General features: G+C 46.9%; 1 protein-coding gene across 2 annotated transcripts in view; it reads left to right on the top strand.

The window, feature by feature from the left end:
• TCHP (trichoplein keratin filament binding) overlaps positions 1 to 17,691 on the top strand; it is a 264,855-nt gene that overhangs the window by 151,231 nt on the left and 95,933 nt on the right. For both annotated transcript variants that reach the window (XM_069619404.1, XM_069619405.1), the window contains exon 11: positions 17,315 to 17,500. In XM_069619404.1, coding sequence (XP_069475505.1) covers positions 17,315 to 17,500 — 186 coding nt within the window. The remainder of the gene's footprint in view (positions 1 to 17,314; positions 17,501 to 17,691) is intronic.

Genomic DNA, 17,691 nt, shown 5'->3' with positions numbered 1-17,691 from the left:
TGTTAAACCCCTCCAAAACTGAAATCATGGTATGTGGCAACTCCAAACTTCATCCACACCCACTACCCTGGCCATCCGCCATGGGCAACTCACCGACTCCCTCTAACTCAGTAAAAAAACCTTGGAAGCACCCTTGACTCGGACCTAACACTCTTGCGCCAAGTCAACAGCGTCTCAAAGTCCTGCCACTACCATCTTAAAACTCTTAGGTGCATCTTTCCATGTCTCTCCTTTCCCAACAGACTCTCCGCGGTCCAATCAATTGTTATGTCAAGACTGGACTATTCAAACACCCTCTACCTCGGAGTCCACGCTTACCAACTGAATAAACTTCAAAGGGCCCAAAACACTGCAGCCAAACTGCTACTAGCGCTCGGCCCGAGAGACCACATCTCCCCATCCCTTAAGACTCTGCACTGGCTTCCAGTGGCCCGAAGGCTGACTTTCAAAACCTCATGCATTTCTCATCGAGCATTGCATAAAACTGGACCTCAATATCATCAAGACAAGCTAAAACCCTATAACCCTCCACGTCCTCTAGGATCAAGCTCAGCCGGCCTCCTAGTCATACCTAAAACAAACTCAGTCAGGTAAGGCGGATCCTCATTCTCAGCCTTGGCCCCGACGCTGTGGAACGCACTCACAACCCACATCTGCCTAACTGAAGGTCTAATGTCTTTCCGCAAACTACTGAAAACCTGGCTCTTCCCCTAAAACCAACCCGTACGCAAACTAACCCAAACAGAATAACAGCAGCTCAATGACACCAATCCGACAAACTACTAGATCCTGAATAACAATAAGACAAATAACAATACAACATCAAGATCCATGTGAGAAATTGACAACTAATATCCGCTAATGCAAACTAAAAGGACAAACAGAATAGAACGAGTAAAGTAGACCAAAGCAGTGAAGTGGATAAAAAAAATAACAAAAAACAAAATTGTACGAAAACAGTAATTAAGTTTAAATTAATGAAATGGATGTAATGAGTGCAATGGGCAAAATGAACAAAACGGGCGAAATGAGTAAAGAGAAGAGGATGGAAAGATGAATACAAGAGACTGATGAGTACACAGACAGATGACTGTATGAGTGCATGGCATAAATGGAAAGCACAGAATAGAAGATTCAAATACATGAGACGAGAGTAGTGCATGAAATAGAGAGCACGGAACGGATCCAGTGCGGATGACAAGTCACATGGCCTGAATCGATAATGCATGATGAATGAACAAAGTGAATCGAGCGGATGAAATCGCTAGAATGGATGAAGCGCATGGAACGGATGAGCACGCTGAGCGGACGAATGCGTTGAACAGATGAGTGTGTAGATCGGATGAGTGTATAGAACGGATGAATGTATAGGACGGACGAGTGTGTTGAGCTGATGAGTGTGTTGAGCAGATGTGTGTAGCGCGGACGATTGTGTAGGACGGATGAGTGCTTAAGTGCGGAGGAGTGTGTAGAACGCAGGAGTGCATAGAGCAAATGAATGTGCAGAGCGGACGTGGCTGTAGAGCAGAGGAGTATGTAGAACGCAGGAGCAGATAATTGTGCTGAGCGGATGAGTGTATAGAGCGGATGAGTGTACGGAGCGGATGAGTGCGTAGGAGCTAACGACTTTGTAGAACTGACGAGTACGTGCGTGGAGCGGATGGGTGCGCAGAGCGTGATGGGTGCGCAGAGCGGACGAGGGCAGAAGAGTGCGCAGAGCGGAGGAGTGCATAGAGCAGATGAGTGCATAAGAGCGAATGAGTGCGTAAGGGAGGAGGGGTGCCTAAGAGCAGGTGTATGCGTAGAGCGAGTGAGTGCATAGAGCGGATGAGTGCGTAGAATGAGGAAGTGAGTAGAGCGGACGAGTTGCGTAGAGCGGATGAGCAAGTAGATGGAATGGGTGACTTATATGGATAGAACGAGTGATGTATGTGAATGGAACGGGTGATGTATGTGGATGGACGAGTGCGCTGAACGGACAAGTACTTAGAACGGATGGAGCGGACAAAGTATGTGGATGGAATGGGGACATATGTCGACGGAATGGGGGCGTAGGTGAAGGGAATGGAGACGTATGTGGATTGAACGGATGAAGTAAGTGGAAGGTACTGATCCAAAGGGAATCGTCCTACTTTATTCAATTTTCATTTCGGGTGGGGCGGGTGGCGTGGTAGGTGTCTCAGCCACCTCTGTGCATACATTAAGTATCCAATCTGTTCGCGGCTCTTCCTCCTTTCCCTGTTTGTACATTTTCCATAGTGCGCGGAACGGTTTGGAGTGCGCGGAACGGTTTGGAGTGCGCATGGAACTGCACGACATACATGAATGGTTTGTAATGCATGTAACATTTGAAAGAGCATGTAAACCATCTTATCACATCACCATGCTTACTCTCCTCCTTACACCACCATTCAACTAGAACACAGAGATACTATGACACCATTCGGTATAGCTGTTCTCATACCAACATCTGCCTCATACTCCACATCACTCTAACTAATCACTGCTGGTTTCACACCCCCCAGCCAGGCGTTCTCCTCGGGCCTAACGCAGCCAGAACCGGTCTGGATAAAACCTGCCAGAACGAACACATACTCCTGATCTCTCAACCCCCACACCTACCGCTATGAAGCAGCTATTACACGAATGCCACTCCAGCTGCACACATATCCGGTGCTCACAAGCACCTTTGACTATCTCTACTCTCTCTACTGACTTGAACTTTGGTTCCCGAGGGCGTTCAACCTACCAGCGCCTTCAGACCATACCAATGGTACATAAGGCGCTATATAAATGCAAAGTAACATAACATAACATTAATTATCCTCCTGGCTGTTGCCTATGACGTTGGTGTGGGGCCCTTCGGTTGGACTTGGGCTGCAGGGTTTTCAGGGGGGGGCTCAATCTTGGTCAGATGCAGGTTTGGAGAGATCAGGGCAGCTGTTTAGAGAGGAAACTTTTTGGACTATGACTCGGTCAGTGAAATTTTGGGTAGGAATAAGATTTCGATTTTTGACCATCTCTGCCTCAAGGGAATGCTCACAGATGAGAAATGGGGAAATAATCTCTGGCGTTTGCTTACTCCCTTAGAGAAGGTGTTGGACGCCTGCGTCTTGAGGAAAGGAATTTTCCTGTCCAGACTCTATGGGACACTGATAATAGTGGCCATGGCTGATGGGCAAAATTGAAAGAAATACTGGAATGAATTGGGTGAAGAGGAGGTCTCAGAAGAGAAATTGGAAAGAATATTTAAGATTTTGTTTCATGGGAATTTGTTTACAGCGGCTATGGAGCACAGTTTTAAGATGTTGCACAGTTGGCACAGAGGTTCACTGAAAATCTCTGAATTGTTCACGGGAGCCTCTCCACTATTCCCGATAGGAAGTGGGCAGGTGCATGTCTGCAGTCACGGTGAGCTTTTGCCAATGGACCCCCTTCAGATACTCCTGGGGATCCTCCGGCCGACACAGAAGTATTTAGATACCCTAGAATGCGAGAGCCGTTCAGAGCCGGACGAGTTGCCCTATCCCAGAAGTGGAAGAGCTTAGATCTTCTGGGCCATGCTGACTAGTTGCAGAAATTTAGAGAAATGTTCATAATGGATAAATTGATGGCTACGCAAGCACCTTCAGAGAGGAATGGGGGCCAGCGATACTGAAGTGGGGCTGGAATGGTCATCAACTAGTGTAATATGGACAGAGAAAAGGGATGGAAAGGTTGGTAGGGTATGATGGATGGGGAGGAATTGTAGGAGGTACCCATTATGGTGGTGGATTATCGGAAGAGAGGGGGGACATAGAGACCGGAGGTAGACTTGCAAGCTGTAAGGAGGGGGATTGTGATCATGGGCTGCAAATGCGCAGCAGACCAAACCCTATTGTGTGTAACATTCATTGGACATGCATTGTCAGTGGCCACTTTATGCAATACACGTCCGCGCTCTTTCCGGGCTACTGAAAACCATTTACATTGCAGACGCTATTAAAAAAAATAAAAAATAAATTCTTTTTTTAAGTCCAGGGTCTCTTGGTTTATTCAGTAACAAATGCCTTTTTGATGGAAGTAGCGCTTTAGAAATACACTTAACATAGCATAACATGACGAGTCAGATAAACCGGGCAAAACCCTTTCCTGGCTGGTGAATAGGGAGAAAAAGGAGGCGATTATGATTGTTGGGGACTCTGGCAGTAATGCAATTCGGAGTCCGGAAGGGATTAATCACACTTTACAGGAATACTAGGAACTCTTGCATTCACAATGGGCTAGGCCAGACCCAGAACAAATACAGGAGTTGCTAATGGAAGCAGTGGTCCCGCAGTTAAGTGTTGGAGACAGGCAGGCACTGGATAGACCACTGACTCTGGAAGAAATTCAGTGGGCAATGATGATTTACAAAATGGCAAGACACCTTGTGGGTATGTTATGACAGTGGCAGTGGAATGTTACAAAGAGATGCCTATGTTTTCATACCTAAACTAGTGTAGCTGTATACCAAGAATTTGGGGAGGGCTGTCTGCTGGAAACCATGAGGAAAGCACTGATCACAGTGCTACTTGCGCAGGGCAAGGACCAAATGGATTGCAATTCTTATAGACTGGTAACTATGATAAATGTAGGTAATAAAATATTGACTACATTATTAGCTAGAAGGCTATATAAAGTCATTCATAAAGTTGTACATGAAGATCAGACTGGCTTTATTCGTAAGTGAAATACTCTGACGAACATTAGGTGTCTCTTCTTGATAATGGAAAGCATGAGGAAAGGACCAGGACAATGGGCCATAGCCAGTTTCGATGTGTATAAAGCATTTGACTGCATTGACTGTTATTATATGATGGGGACTTTGCATTACTTTGGCTTTGGGAATACATTTAAAAGCCCGATCAAGGGGGGCGCTGTTGCGCTGATTCCAAGATGGCCGCGTGAGTTTGTTGCTCTGGCGGCCTCACATGTCGCGAACAATACCAAATCGGGCCCATCAGAGCTCACAACCCCAGCGGAAGACTGACCTTACCCTCGGCACCCTGAGGCTCGATGTTGGTACCCCCGAGCCCCTCTATTCGTATGCTCGAGCCCCCTGCTTCTTGGCAGATGCTGTGGACCCGCGCCAATTGACACGGCCGGGATCTCAATCATCATGGTGTGGGCATCTGGCCTGGACTGACTGCCCGCAGCCGCTCCTGCTTCCTGGGCTGTGTAGGCCCCTTGGCCCATAAAGTCAGACTGACGTCCACCATCTGGGTGTCCCCTGGCGGGGAGTGGAGCACCCAACTAAAGCAGCTGGAGCGGTGCTGTAGGGAGACTGGTGTTGGCGTGGCACGGGCCCATGGGCTCTGGTCCGGCAGCCTTGACTTTGCTGCTCGTTGCTCCCTCCCACTGATCGGGCTGGATGGGGGGGGGGGGCGCACCCTGTACTACAGGGCGGCCAGCACTGGTAGCTGGTGCCTGTTCCCCGGACATCGCAACTTCCACTGAGTGGAACTCCCTCCCTGCTCCGGCCAGCACGGCCATCCCGGACTGGAATCTAAGAGTGCGGCTCACAGGGCTGCATGCATTGAGCCCCCTCCCTGCTACGTGACTTGAGCTGGCCCCTGGCTTCGACGATACTCCTGATCACATACTGAGGGCTGGCTCCTCCTCTGGGGGCCCGGTCGCTGCCCTACTGATGTGCTGAGATTGAGTTAATTGAGGCCACTGGGGAACGTAAACCTATGCCCCGCTAGTCGCCTAGTCCCTCCACTCAGTCTGACCCCCTCTGCCGGGGCCCCCTGGCGCTCTTTTGCCGGGCGATGGAATAGCTCAGGCGACAGCCCACACGCTACAGGGAGGAGAGCAGGCGAAACCTACACAGTGATTACGGTGAATGCCGTTGGCCCTGCTTGCTTCAGGCCCCTAGGGGCGCGGAGCCTGACCCATCCCTGCACCTCCATGGGCGGCGACCTCACAATCCTGGAATCCCACGCCTGTGCCGATCTGGCCCCTGAACCTACGGCTGCCCCAGAGCCTGCTGCCAAACCCTCTGACCCCCATGCCGCAGGTGGTTACAGAGATCCTTGGCTCTTAAGAAAACTGTATCTGAACTGGCTTAAGCTTGGAAGCAGGGCACTGGGATCCAACCACTCTGAGGCTGCGGTGTGTGGTCTGAGCTCTATAGAGCTTCGGCCCACAGCTCTGGCGCACCCGACCCTCCCACCCCTCGCACCTGCTGATGACGCCCTTGCTGCCTTCGGCACCCGCTTCTACTCTGTTCTGACCCCTGAGATCGGCTTCCTCTACCAGTGTCTACCTACACCTCTTCTGACACTCTGGGACCCAGAGGCTTGCGGTGGTGGTGAACCATGTGGAGCGGATCGCTCTTTGCACCTATATACTGGCCATAGAATTCACACCACCCCATGAACGTCTTGGACTGGTCTAGTTAACCTGGATGCTAGCCTCGCCCTGTGGACGGTGCGCTGACCCAGCCGCCTCAACCACCCTTTGGACTACTTCCGGCTCCCTGTTTCCGTTCTCTTCCACTTCTGCGCACGCAATGCTACACTCCCATGTCTAAGGGAACGGGCAGGAAAAGGAGCTCAATCAACATGTTCACCAAGGCACCGCCAAAACCTAACGAGACGCACGCAGAGGCCGAGTCCCCCCACCCCCTGAACGTCCGGGGAACCCACTGAACTTCAGGAAATGATGGAGTACATGCAGGAAGGTTTCACAACGCTCCATACAAAACTGGACGACATGAACTGGACGATTAGTTCCATCAAGGCCCAGATGGAAAACACTGACTCGACATTCACTGAGGTGGAGGCCAGAGTGGGCTCAACCAAAGATAACATCACTGCACTCAGGTCCAGTCACCTTGCTGTCCAGTTAGGTCCAGGCCGTTGGTAAGAAAAACAAAGACTTGGAATCCAGTTCGAGACGAAATAACCTTTGCGTTATTGGCGTACCAGAGGATAACATTGACGGGCCCATGGTGGAATACATGGAACGCATCCTCCTCTCTTGGATGGCCCCAAGCTGTCACCACAGTTTGCAATTGAGCGAGCCCACTGTTCCTTGGTGGTGAAACCCAGGCGTGGAGCCCCCCGTGGTCCATCATTGCCAGAGTGCTTAGCTATGGCGATAGGGATGCGCTCCTGCGGGCAGCAAGAATCAAGGGAGACCTGATGCTGGGCTCTGCCAGCTTCCACCTTTACCCAGACTTCTCAGTTGCCGCCTATCAGGAGCGCAAGTCCTTTTTGGCCTCCAAGAAGTGGCTTTGTAAGTTAGGGGTTAAATACTCCATGTTGTATCCAGCTAAACTCCGAGTCGAACATGATGAGGTCTACTTTTTCACCATCCCAGAGAAGGCCTCTAAGTTCCTTGATGACCACTTCCCTGGTTAATTGTTATTGTCCCGTCACTCTGTACAGGAGCACGCCTAGTATCCTTCGAGATTAGTTCCTTGGTCAGAATCTGATGTGGGGGCTCCACGGACAATGCGTATTCGATGCCTGAAATGTGCATTATATTTGCTATTTTATGTCTTGCGTATATGTTGAGGCTGTCCCTGGTCAGCGCACAGCCCCCATGCAAAGTTGCAACTGTTGTTCTGATAGGTTGAAGGGCAGTTGGGGTTTCACTCCTCTGATTGGGAGGGCAGAGGGGGTGGTGTGAGGTTGGGGGGGGACAAAAAGTTAAAAAGTTGTTTAACTTGCGATTGGAGAGACAAGTTGAACATTCTCCCTGGTTTGCTTATGTCATGAGATATCCTCTCCTGGCCTCGGCCAGGCCTTAGTTAACATATATTTACTAACTAAATGGCAAATGAGGGTCTGGTATTCATGAGCTTGAATGGCAGGGGGTTGGGCAACCCTGTCAAAATGCGCATATTGCAGCTCTATGCAGAACGGCATAAAGCCCGGGTCCTCTTTCTGCAAGAGACTTGCGCACTGGCTGGGGGTTGTGACAGGTTTGCCAAGTCGTGGGGCACACAGCGCTATTAGACCACCTACTCCACTCAGAACCGCAGTGTGATGACCCTGCTTCATAAGTCCCTCAGATTCACCCACAAAGTGTCACATATAGACCCTCAGGGGCGATACGTCCTGCTATACGGGACCTTAATGAGGCGGTAGGCGGTCCTTTTTAAATATATACGGTCCAAACGTTGCTGACCTTGAATTCTACTCCCAACTTGCCTCCTTATTGATCCAGTTGCCTCTTGTTCCTATACTTTGGGACTATGATTTGAATACTATACTCGACACCATCCTTGATGGGTCCAGTGCCAGGGCACGGCAACTGACCAGAACGGCTAAGACCATTATAGAGGTACAGGCCTCACTGGGTTTGGTTGACGCATGGAGACTGCTACACCGTTTATCCCACAAGTTTTCCTTTTTCTCGACGGTGCAATACTCGCATTCTCGAATTGACAGATGGCTACTTGAGGCACTTGTCGGGTGTATCGGATGGATGTCGATCCTGCCCAGGACCTTCTCGGACCACTCCCCGGTTACAATCTCGTTAATGTGGGGTGAGGGGGCCGGGACGGCGTGCACATGGAGACTGAAACCAAATGCTTTGCTGGACCCGGTCTTTGAGTCGGAACTCGGATCAGGTATTGATGAATACGTTGAGAATAATATTGGGTCGGTGGGCTCTCATGCTACTATGTGGAAGGACTTTAAGGCCTATATACGTGGCGTCGCCCTAGAAAAGCAGGCTGAGATCCTCAGAGCGATCCGTAATGCCATTAAGGAGAGCAAGCTCCTACTTGCCCAACTTCAAGCGCAATACGCGCCTCTCCATCCATTGTCACACTGGGCGAGATTGGGGTTGCTATAGACACTTTTAGGGGACATGCAGACCGGGAGCGCAAGTTCCTAGATGACCCTCAGGCCGCCAGACAGTATGGAGAAGGAAAATGTTCCGGCACACTACTGGCCCGGTAGGAAAACGTCACTCTCCATATTCCCTTAATCGAGAGGGCAGACGGTACATTGGCCCAAACTGCTGAAGAAGTAAACGAGGAATTGTGCTCTTTTTTATGAATCCTTATACGCAAACAAAGATACAGCCCCCTCGTCGGATGTCGAGCCATTTCTTGATGATCTCACTCTGTGGAGAGCGGTGCCGAAGCTAGAGAGAAACTGGATCGCCCAATGGCAAATGAGGAGCTAATGAGAGCCATTGATTCGCTATCTGTGGAGAAGGTCCCTGGTTCTCATGGCTTTACCACCAATTTTTATGAATACTATAAGGGGCGCCTGGCTCCCCGACTGTCTGCACTGTGGGAGGAAGCATGTGCAGTAGGTAGGCTTCTCCCCTCGTTGCGTGAGGCTTATTATCTCTGTATTGCTGAATCCCAACAAACCAGCTACACAATGTGGCTTGTACTAGCCCCTCTCACTGATAAACTGTGATGTCAGGTTCTTTGCTAAGGTACTAGCCCTCTGGCTGACCCCTTACAATGACGTGCATCATTCATCCCGATCAGGTTGGGTTTATACCGGTGCCCTCTATGGTGCTTAACCTACGGCGCCTCTTCAACAGTCTGGCCCGGATAGATCTGGGAATGCAAGCAGTGGCAGCAACATTAGACCTGCAGAAGGCCTTCGACTCAGTCTCTTGGCGGTTCTCGTGGGCCCTCCTGGAGAATCGCAACTTGGGTCCCTGCTTTCTGTCTTGGGTGAAACTGCTGTATTCATCCCCAGTGACCAGGGTCTACACCAGTGGCCACTATTCTACTTTGGAACAACAAAAAATTAACCTGGGCAAAATGAGATCAGAATATCTGTTACAATAGACAACACCAAATTGTGTCAAAAAAATATATTTATATGTAACTTTCAAAAATCCTTATTGTTCTCAACATCCACATTTTATACACCACCATTCATCCCATCATTCATTCACACTCTCGCTATACATGTCAATATTCCACAACTAGGGTACTGTGTCCACCTAGAAACATATATATTCACATAAATCACAACACTTCTTTCTGGTTTCAGTAGGTGTTAATACAAGAAATCAAATAGCATCCTGCTTATTTGATATGACTCAACATATGTTTCGGTCATCACAATGAGGTCCCCTAATTTGGGCAAGTTGATATAAGCGACGTTCTTTGGGGTACGGATGGTTCAATTGCAACCACTCCGAAATGTCACTAAGGTGGGGGATGTCGTCAAACATCAATCTACAAATAAACAATATACAAAACCTCAGAATTCCGATCTTATTTATGAAGACAGATATAGCTTGTGTGTATATGTCACTTTATCTATATACAAATTGACACTCGCCTCCACACAAAATGATGGAGTCGCGTGTCAATGATGGACTTTATCCTACAGTGGTGATAGATTTATCTGCACCTATACTGCAGCGGAAGAGAGTGACAAGGCATCTGAATAGTCCTCCCTCATAAACATGGACAAAACATCTCAGCCTTGTGTTTATTATGAAGATAAATGTGTCTAATTTAGACACTCTGTTTTACCTGATGAATAATCAGGTATGGGGGTGTCTTGCATATTTGTCAATCAACCTCCAAAGAAGAAAGTCCCTGATCGTGCCTGGAATGCAACACAGAGTTTATACGTGAGCCTTTCTATTGCACAAGATCACACAAACTGATGGAGAAACAGCCCATTGAGTCACCTCACCTCACCTCGTGTGTTGGGATCCAGATATGCTCTATTCTGTTTCCCAAAACTACTTCACACATTCATCGATGGTTCCTGTTCCTGTAGTCTCGCTCATTGTTCAGTCGCCCCAGTATACACAATGGTTCGTGGGCGTGGCTTACTAATATAGGCCATCAACATGGCCAAAGGACTAATTCCTATAGACCCCAGTGAATTATGGGACTTGTAGTGATCCCGCATAAAAGTTTCTTGCAAAGGAAACTTTGTGAATGGACAAGTTCACCACCATAGGATAGATTAATCGACAGAGGGTATCCAAAAAAGCTGGTTAAACAGCATTATAAACGAGCCCTTAACACGCATCGTGAGATCTATCTCTTACCAAAGACCAGAGAAAAGAACAGGCTTATTTGTGTAGCCACATTTTCCCCAATAAGCAATCTGATTAAGAGGAGTGTAAACAAGAATTGGCATTTGGTGAAATACCCAGAGATTATGGCAACCGATGTTTGCATTTAAACGCAATATGAACCTTAAACAAAAACTGGTTCACACGTATAAGGAACACGAAGAGAATAAAACAGTGATGAATCAATGGGGTTTGAAACCAGTTAGAGGACATCACAAATGTGGTCACTGCGTGGCGTGCCAATTTACCTCGATGAGAAAATCCTTCGAATATGACAACAGTAAGGAGAGGATTTTAAAAAAATCACACCAATTGCCTGAGCAAAAATTTTATATACATAATCCAATGCCCATGTGATCTCGTATATGTAGGCAAAACGATGAGAGGTACGCCAAAGAATATCAGTACATCGGTCCTGTATAAGACATTTGTTGTTCCATTATATTTAGCCTGATGGACCTGTGGCATTCCCTGTTTTGAAATTCCCTATTCTACCTTGCCAGGGGAACCAGACAGGGCTGCCCCTTGTCACCCCTGATATGTGCCAGGGCCATCGAACCTCTGGCCGACAGGATTCATCAGAGACACCCCAAAGAGGCATAAGACTCACGGGGAACCAGAGATAAATTTGCTTTATTCAGATGATGCACTGCTCTACATTCGCTCCCCTGAGGAAAACCTAGTGCTGATTATAAATGATGTGCTCCTCTTTGGTAAACTGTCCTGGCTAAGGGTTAACTTAGACACCACCATAGCTCCCCAGGACTTTCTTGGGTTCGTTTGGTCTCCATCCGAGATAAAGTACCTGTGCATTGTCGCCACGCATCACCAGACCTCGCTATACGACAGCATTTATGGCAGTTACTTGAAACCGCTTGAGCGGAGGCTTAGTGGCTGGGCGAAACTACCGCACACACAGGCTGGACGTGTGGCACTCCTCAAGATGGTGGTGCTCCCGCAGCCTTTCTATAGATTCCTGAATGTTCCGCTCTGGCCAGGAACCGTTTTTTTTAAAGCTTCCTGTGGCACTCTGGTACGGTCCAATGAAATTGGACACATTAGTGAGTCCATATGATCAGGGCAGCTTCGCTACCCCAAACTTCGAGCAGTATTGGATAGCAGCCCAGGCCCTTTTTGCTACGTTCTGGTTTGATCCAGAAGGGTCTTATCCTCATATGAAACTGGAGTGTCTGGTAGCGGGGAACCGTGACATTCACTCCTTGGTACTCCCCGGCCCAGAAGTGGGAACCCACCGACCCTATTGGGGTCAAGAAATTTGCATGGAACAGAATCTGGAAACTGATTGGTGTACCCCACCCATTCCACAGCGATTTTCCCCTTTTGGAACTGTCTCCTGGGGACTCCCCCAATGGACAAATCGACTGTGCATGACTGGATGGCGGCTGGCTTTGGCATCCTACGAGATGCCTACATTATGGGGTCCTTCAGAGTGGCGGAACCTGCCTAAATACTTGAGAACGCGCCCCTCTAGATGGCTGCACTATGCTGGCCTGCGCCGGACGATTAAAGAAGACCGCTGGCAGGAATTCCCCTCGCTTCGCCCTGATGACCCACTATTAACCTTGGTCATGGCAGCTCCTCAGCACGCCGGGGGGTGTCTAGGCTATATGGGCTCCTTCAGGAACGGACATGCCAACCATTAGACAGGCTCCGCAGGGCCTGGAGTAGAGACCTGGGACATAACGGATGAGATCTGGGAATGCATATGCACCCGCACTCGGGAGGTGTCCTTTAATTCAAGATTCCACTTGATTCAACTTAAAAGTTTTACCACTACACCCCTGCTAGAATGCACCTGATGTCCATGGACCGGTCCCTTGAGTTCCCTAGATACAACGCTGACAATGCAGGATACATTCACATGCCTTGGGCCTGTCCAAAAATTTGCACCTTCTGGGAGGGGGTTTGTGAGGCTCTGTCACTGATGCTTGATTGTACTGTTCCGACCCCAAAGTCCTGACTGTTCCAGGAGTTTCCCCAAATCTCCCGCAGCTATAGGAAGTTAGCAGGTCTTTGCATTTTGTTGGCCACTCGCTGCATATTCTTACTATGGCTGCGCCCTGCGGTCCCCACTTTAGACCACTGGCTCCACGCTGTTACGTTGGCCTCTGACATGGAAGAACAGTGGTCTGATTTGCAACCAGCCACTAGTAGACCAATGAACATCTGGCCCCCACTTCCGGACTTGCCAGCAATCATTGATAGTTGACAATGATTGAAGTACTGATTATCCCCGCCCCCCAAAAACAGTAACATTGTCAGACTGACTGTCACCCGACCCCTTTTGTAAACCGCATGTTGTAAAATGTGCAAGATTTCATTATAGGACCCTGTGTTCCACACGGTTGAGTAAGAAGGTTGCTTGTTTGTCCTTGCTGTAATGTCAAGTAAATTAAAGTTTTTAAAAAAAAAAAAAATCCTGATCAAGCTACAAATTAAATTGAATCCAGTCATATCCGATAAGTGGCAGATGTGTAGAGGCACCAGGCAGGAATGTAACTTGTCCCCACTGGTATTGGCATTGATGGTAGAGCCGTTCGTGTGCCTAAGGAAGACGTTTGGGGACTTTGGGTTTGAGGTTGCTGGACAGGTACATGTCATATCGCTATATGTGGACGACATAATGCTTTATGCACAGGATCTGCTTGTCATTTCTACAAATGTTGGAAAAATTGAAAAATTTGGCATGGTTTCGGGATAATAAATATATTGGGAAAAATCCTGCATCTAATCAATACAGAGGATTGGTCCAGATTGATTTTGGGGTGCGAGTTGGGTGCGGGGGGTTTGGTTCTGATACCAGTTACATCTCACCCTTTTCGGTGCTTGGGAGTCCTGGTCAGCGCGTATAATGGAGAGGTATATGATGCTAATGGATAGTCTGGAAACATCTGTGAATTATTGTTTGGAATTTCCCTTGACACTGCTGGGTAGGATTATCCTGTTAAAAATTATAGTTCTTGTCTGTTTATATCGGGCTCGGTTTTTAAAAGGATCAGCAAATTGATGAACATGTTTTATTGGTGCTGTAAGAGTCGCAGAATTAGTATGTGTACTTTGAGGTTGCCCTATGAGGATGAGGGATTGGGTGCCAAATTTTAGGGTATATTGCATTGCTGCGGTATTGCAGTATGTGGTTTCCTGGATAACAGGGGAGGGTTGGGAAACTGTGACACGTCTAATTGAGGCACTGGTGATGCCCTTACAGTTAACAAATATTTCATTGTTGAATCGGATGAAGAGGCTCTCGACACTTGTTAAAGGAATATGTAAGCTTTGGAAAGACTATACGAAGATTGAGGGCCTGAAATATAGGTACATATCGCAACGTAGAATTTAGGGTAATGGTATATGCCCTACTGAACCACGTTTCTTGCGTGGTAATAGAAACAGGGAAGTGTCAACAGGATATTGGGGTGATATGTAGGAGAATAGGTTTATAGGGTTTGAACCCTTATTTACTAAATTTAACATAGGCAGGCAGAGTTTCTGTCATATCTTGGGGTGGCGGCTGGTTGCAGGAAGAGTTGGGCTGAGTTCCCAGAGGAACCTCTAACTCACAATATAAACGAGGCATTACTGTCGCTAAGCGAAGGGGGCAGATGCATCACCACACTTTGCAAAGCAGGTGTTACCAGAAAAACTACACAAACTGACAAGTACACAGAAAATGGGAGCTAGATATGGGAACCCCTGTAAAAGATATGGAATGGATGAGAGCGGCCTACATGAACACCAAAAAGGTTTCAAGAAATATGAGGTTTAAATCGATACACGTTTGGTGTTTCCAATGCGGCTATATTACTCTGGTGCTGTTACAAAATATGTATGCAAATGCTGATGCGTAATGTCCCAAGTGTACATGTTACTATGCCATATTTATGCATATGTGGTGATTATGCCCTCAGGTGTATGCAGTCTGGTATGGCGTTCTAGGGATACTGGAACATTTCACGGTTCCATGTGTTAATATCCCTGCAAAAATATCGCCATGCATCACCATATTTTTGCAGCGATATTAAGGCATGGAACCTGCGGGGGACACCCCTGCAACCCCTGTATTATAAAAGGAGTGGGGGACACCTCCGCTCCCAAAAAGCCCTAATATTATCCCCACAAAAAATATCACCTACGGCCGTTCCCGATGACCATATGAACGGCAATAATTTTGGTGGGGATAATATTACCCGATACCCATTTTTTCACTAGCTGCACCCACAATAGCAATGTTAAAGTGTGTCTCTTAGGATTGATACCTGTCGGGAAAAGTGAGGCTCTCCAAATTAAATTGATATTACTAAGTATAACCCTAGCAAAATGACAAGATTGCAAGGTTATGGAAGCAATCGCCCCAGCTATCTCTAGACAGGTGTTCAAAGACGAGGTGAAATGCGCAACTGTGGAAAGGGATAAATGGGTGGTCGGGCTGAAGTAGGTGAGGATGAGGACACCTGCTCCCTTTGATGCCATATTAGCCTTGTCAGTCTTGACGCCTCGCTGAATGAAAGGGTAAACATGCAAGCCAATGTGTTTTTGTAATTGATGTGAATAAAACTAAGGTAGCATGGTGTACAGAAATGTGCATGTAGGGCTGACACTGTGATTATTACTATTTGTGGCACTGCTGGAAGCATTGTTTAATATCTGACACTGAGACACATCTTGATTTGTAATAGCAACCGATATATAAATATATACTGTCAAGATGGGGGGAGTCGATGTCTATATGTTTAAGTATGCAATGTTGATGACAACCTGTTAATAAAAAGATTGAAACAAAAAAAGGTAGATGTCTCCACGTCATTGTATGTAAAGATCGCTTGCTTCAAAGTCAATCTGACAGCCACTATTGTCAGTCTGACTTCATGTAAGATTTTCCCCTTTCCTGTCCTTGTTTCTGTATTCTACTTTGAGAGTACTTGGACCACAACTCAAAACATGTAATTCTCTACCATTTGTTTCTCGATTGATTATCAGTAGCAACACGCTGTATTTGAAAATCTGTATTAATCCTTAGTTCTCTTTGTTTGCTTTTGAAGTGCTATAGTCACCACTCCCAACATGTATTCTCTTTGGTTCTTTTGGCCCTAGCAGCATCACTAAGCTGATCTTTTCAATGCTGGAATCCCAAATCTTGAGTGTGCATTTCCTCTTAGGTTCTCTCGTCTTTGTCAGCACCCCCTGTGTTAGTGTTTTGTAGTATTAGAGCCACACGTCCCACAAAGCAATTTTGTTTAGTTGTCGATCAGTTTTCTCGACTCAGCTTCTCCCTCATTGCTAATTCCAGGCTCTTTGTTGGTTACCCCCTCCATGGCTGAGGTTCTCCGGATACAGCTTCTCACCTTCATCCCCAGCTGTTTTTACTCACCATAACTTTATTCATGAGCTCATGCTTGCCTCTCTGCTTTTCCCACTTTCTTCTCCATATCTGAAGTTGCTTCTAGTCTGAACTGCTTTGTTAGTCAGTGCTATGCCATCATATTGCCCTGTAAGCACTTGCGGGACACTGGTTAATCTTGGAGATGCACTTCATATGTTCTGCATCATGGCCCTCTGCTGTACGTGCATCTTCCTCTTTGCTGCGGCTCTGTGCCACAACTCTCACCCCTGGTGTTTGGATGTTTTCAATCTCTTGGCCCTCTGGCCCCACAGATGATTATAAACATCTAAGAAATATTTGTTTTTCTCACATTTCATGTGTTCAAAGTGGGTACCTTATCACAACTGTCTTGTTCCTTAGTTAATTATTTTCATGATAAATTGTCCTCGTGCTCAGTTTCTCTATTGCTTTTTCTGCTGCTAACACTTCATATAAGTAAACTTCACATTGGATAGGAAAAGTTTAAATTCATTATGTAGCTCAAAATTCTCAACACTTAGATACAAATTTGGTGTTTGTCCCATGCAACTAGTTGTTACTAAGCTGCATTCTGAAATCTACCTGTTTAAACTGCACCTCACTCTCATTTTGATGAGTTTAATTTAGTTGCACATGACTGACCTTTTCCACCTTGAAACAAGTGACATCATTGGGCATTCAGAGCACTAATTATGTGGCCCGCTAGTTGTTTTGCCTTTCAACGCCCATCATTCTTAGCTGGCATACCTTTTGGTGAATGATCATGGGAGATGTATTCCAAAACATCTGGGAGGCCACGTAATGAGTACCACTCTAGTTCGTAAGGTTTAACATTTTTACCATTTACATCAAAATGCACTTAACGAGTCTTAATTTTCTGAACAGGTATTTACTGGCAGACAGCTCCAGATCCAGGAAAAGATTGAATTGAACCAACGGGCCCAAAAAGAATCAATAAGACTACGTGAACAACTGATCAGTGATCTTGAAAATGTGAAACATTTGACTGCCCGAGAAAGAGAGGAACAGGAGGAAGTAAAAACAGCACGCAAGCTGCAACTGGAAACCCAGGTATAGTGCAAAGTGTATTTTAACCTTGGCATAATCAAAACTAAGGAGAACACATGTTAACTACAGCCTTCTTAAAGAATACGTGTATAGCTTTTAAATTAGTCAACAACATGATTGCCATCTGGGTTTGGAAAAGTCTTTTTAAAAATTCAAAATCTTGCAGAAGGAAATTCATAGCATATTAGTTTGCA

This window comes from Ambystoma mexicanum, chromosome 10, assembly GCF_040938575.1.
Source record: "Ambystoma mexicanum isolate Mex_15411 chromosome 10, UKY_AmexF1_1, whole genome shotgun sequence".
NCBI classification, from domain to species: domain Eukaryota; kingdom Metazoa; phylum Chordata; class Amphibia; order Caudata; family Ambystomatidae; genus Ambystoma; species Ambystoma mexicanum.
This window is presented reverse-complemented; position numbering and strand designations above follow the sequence as displayed.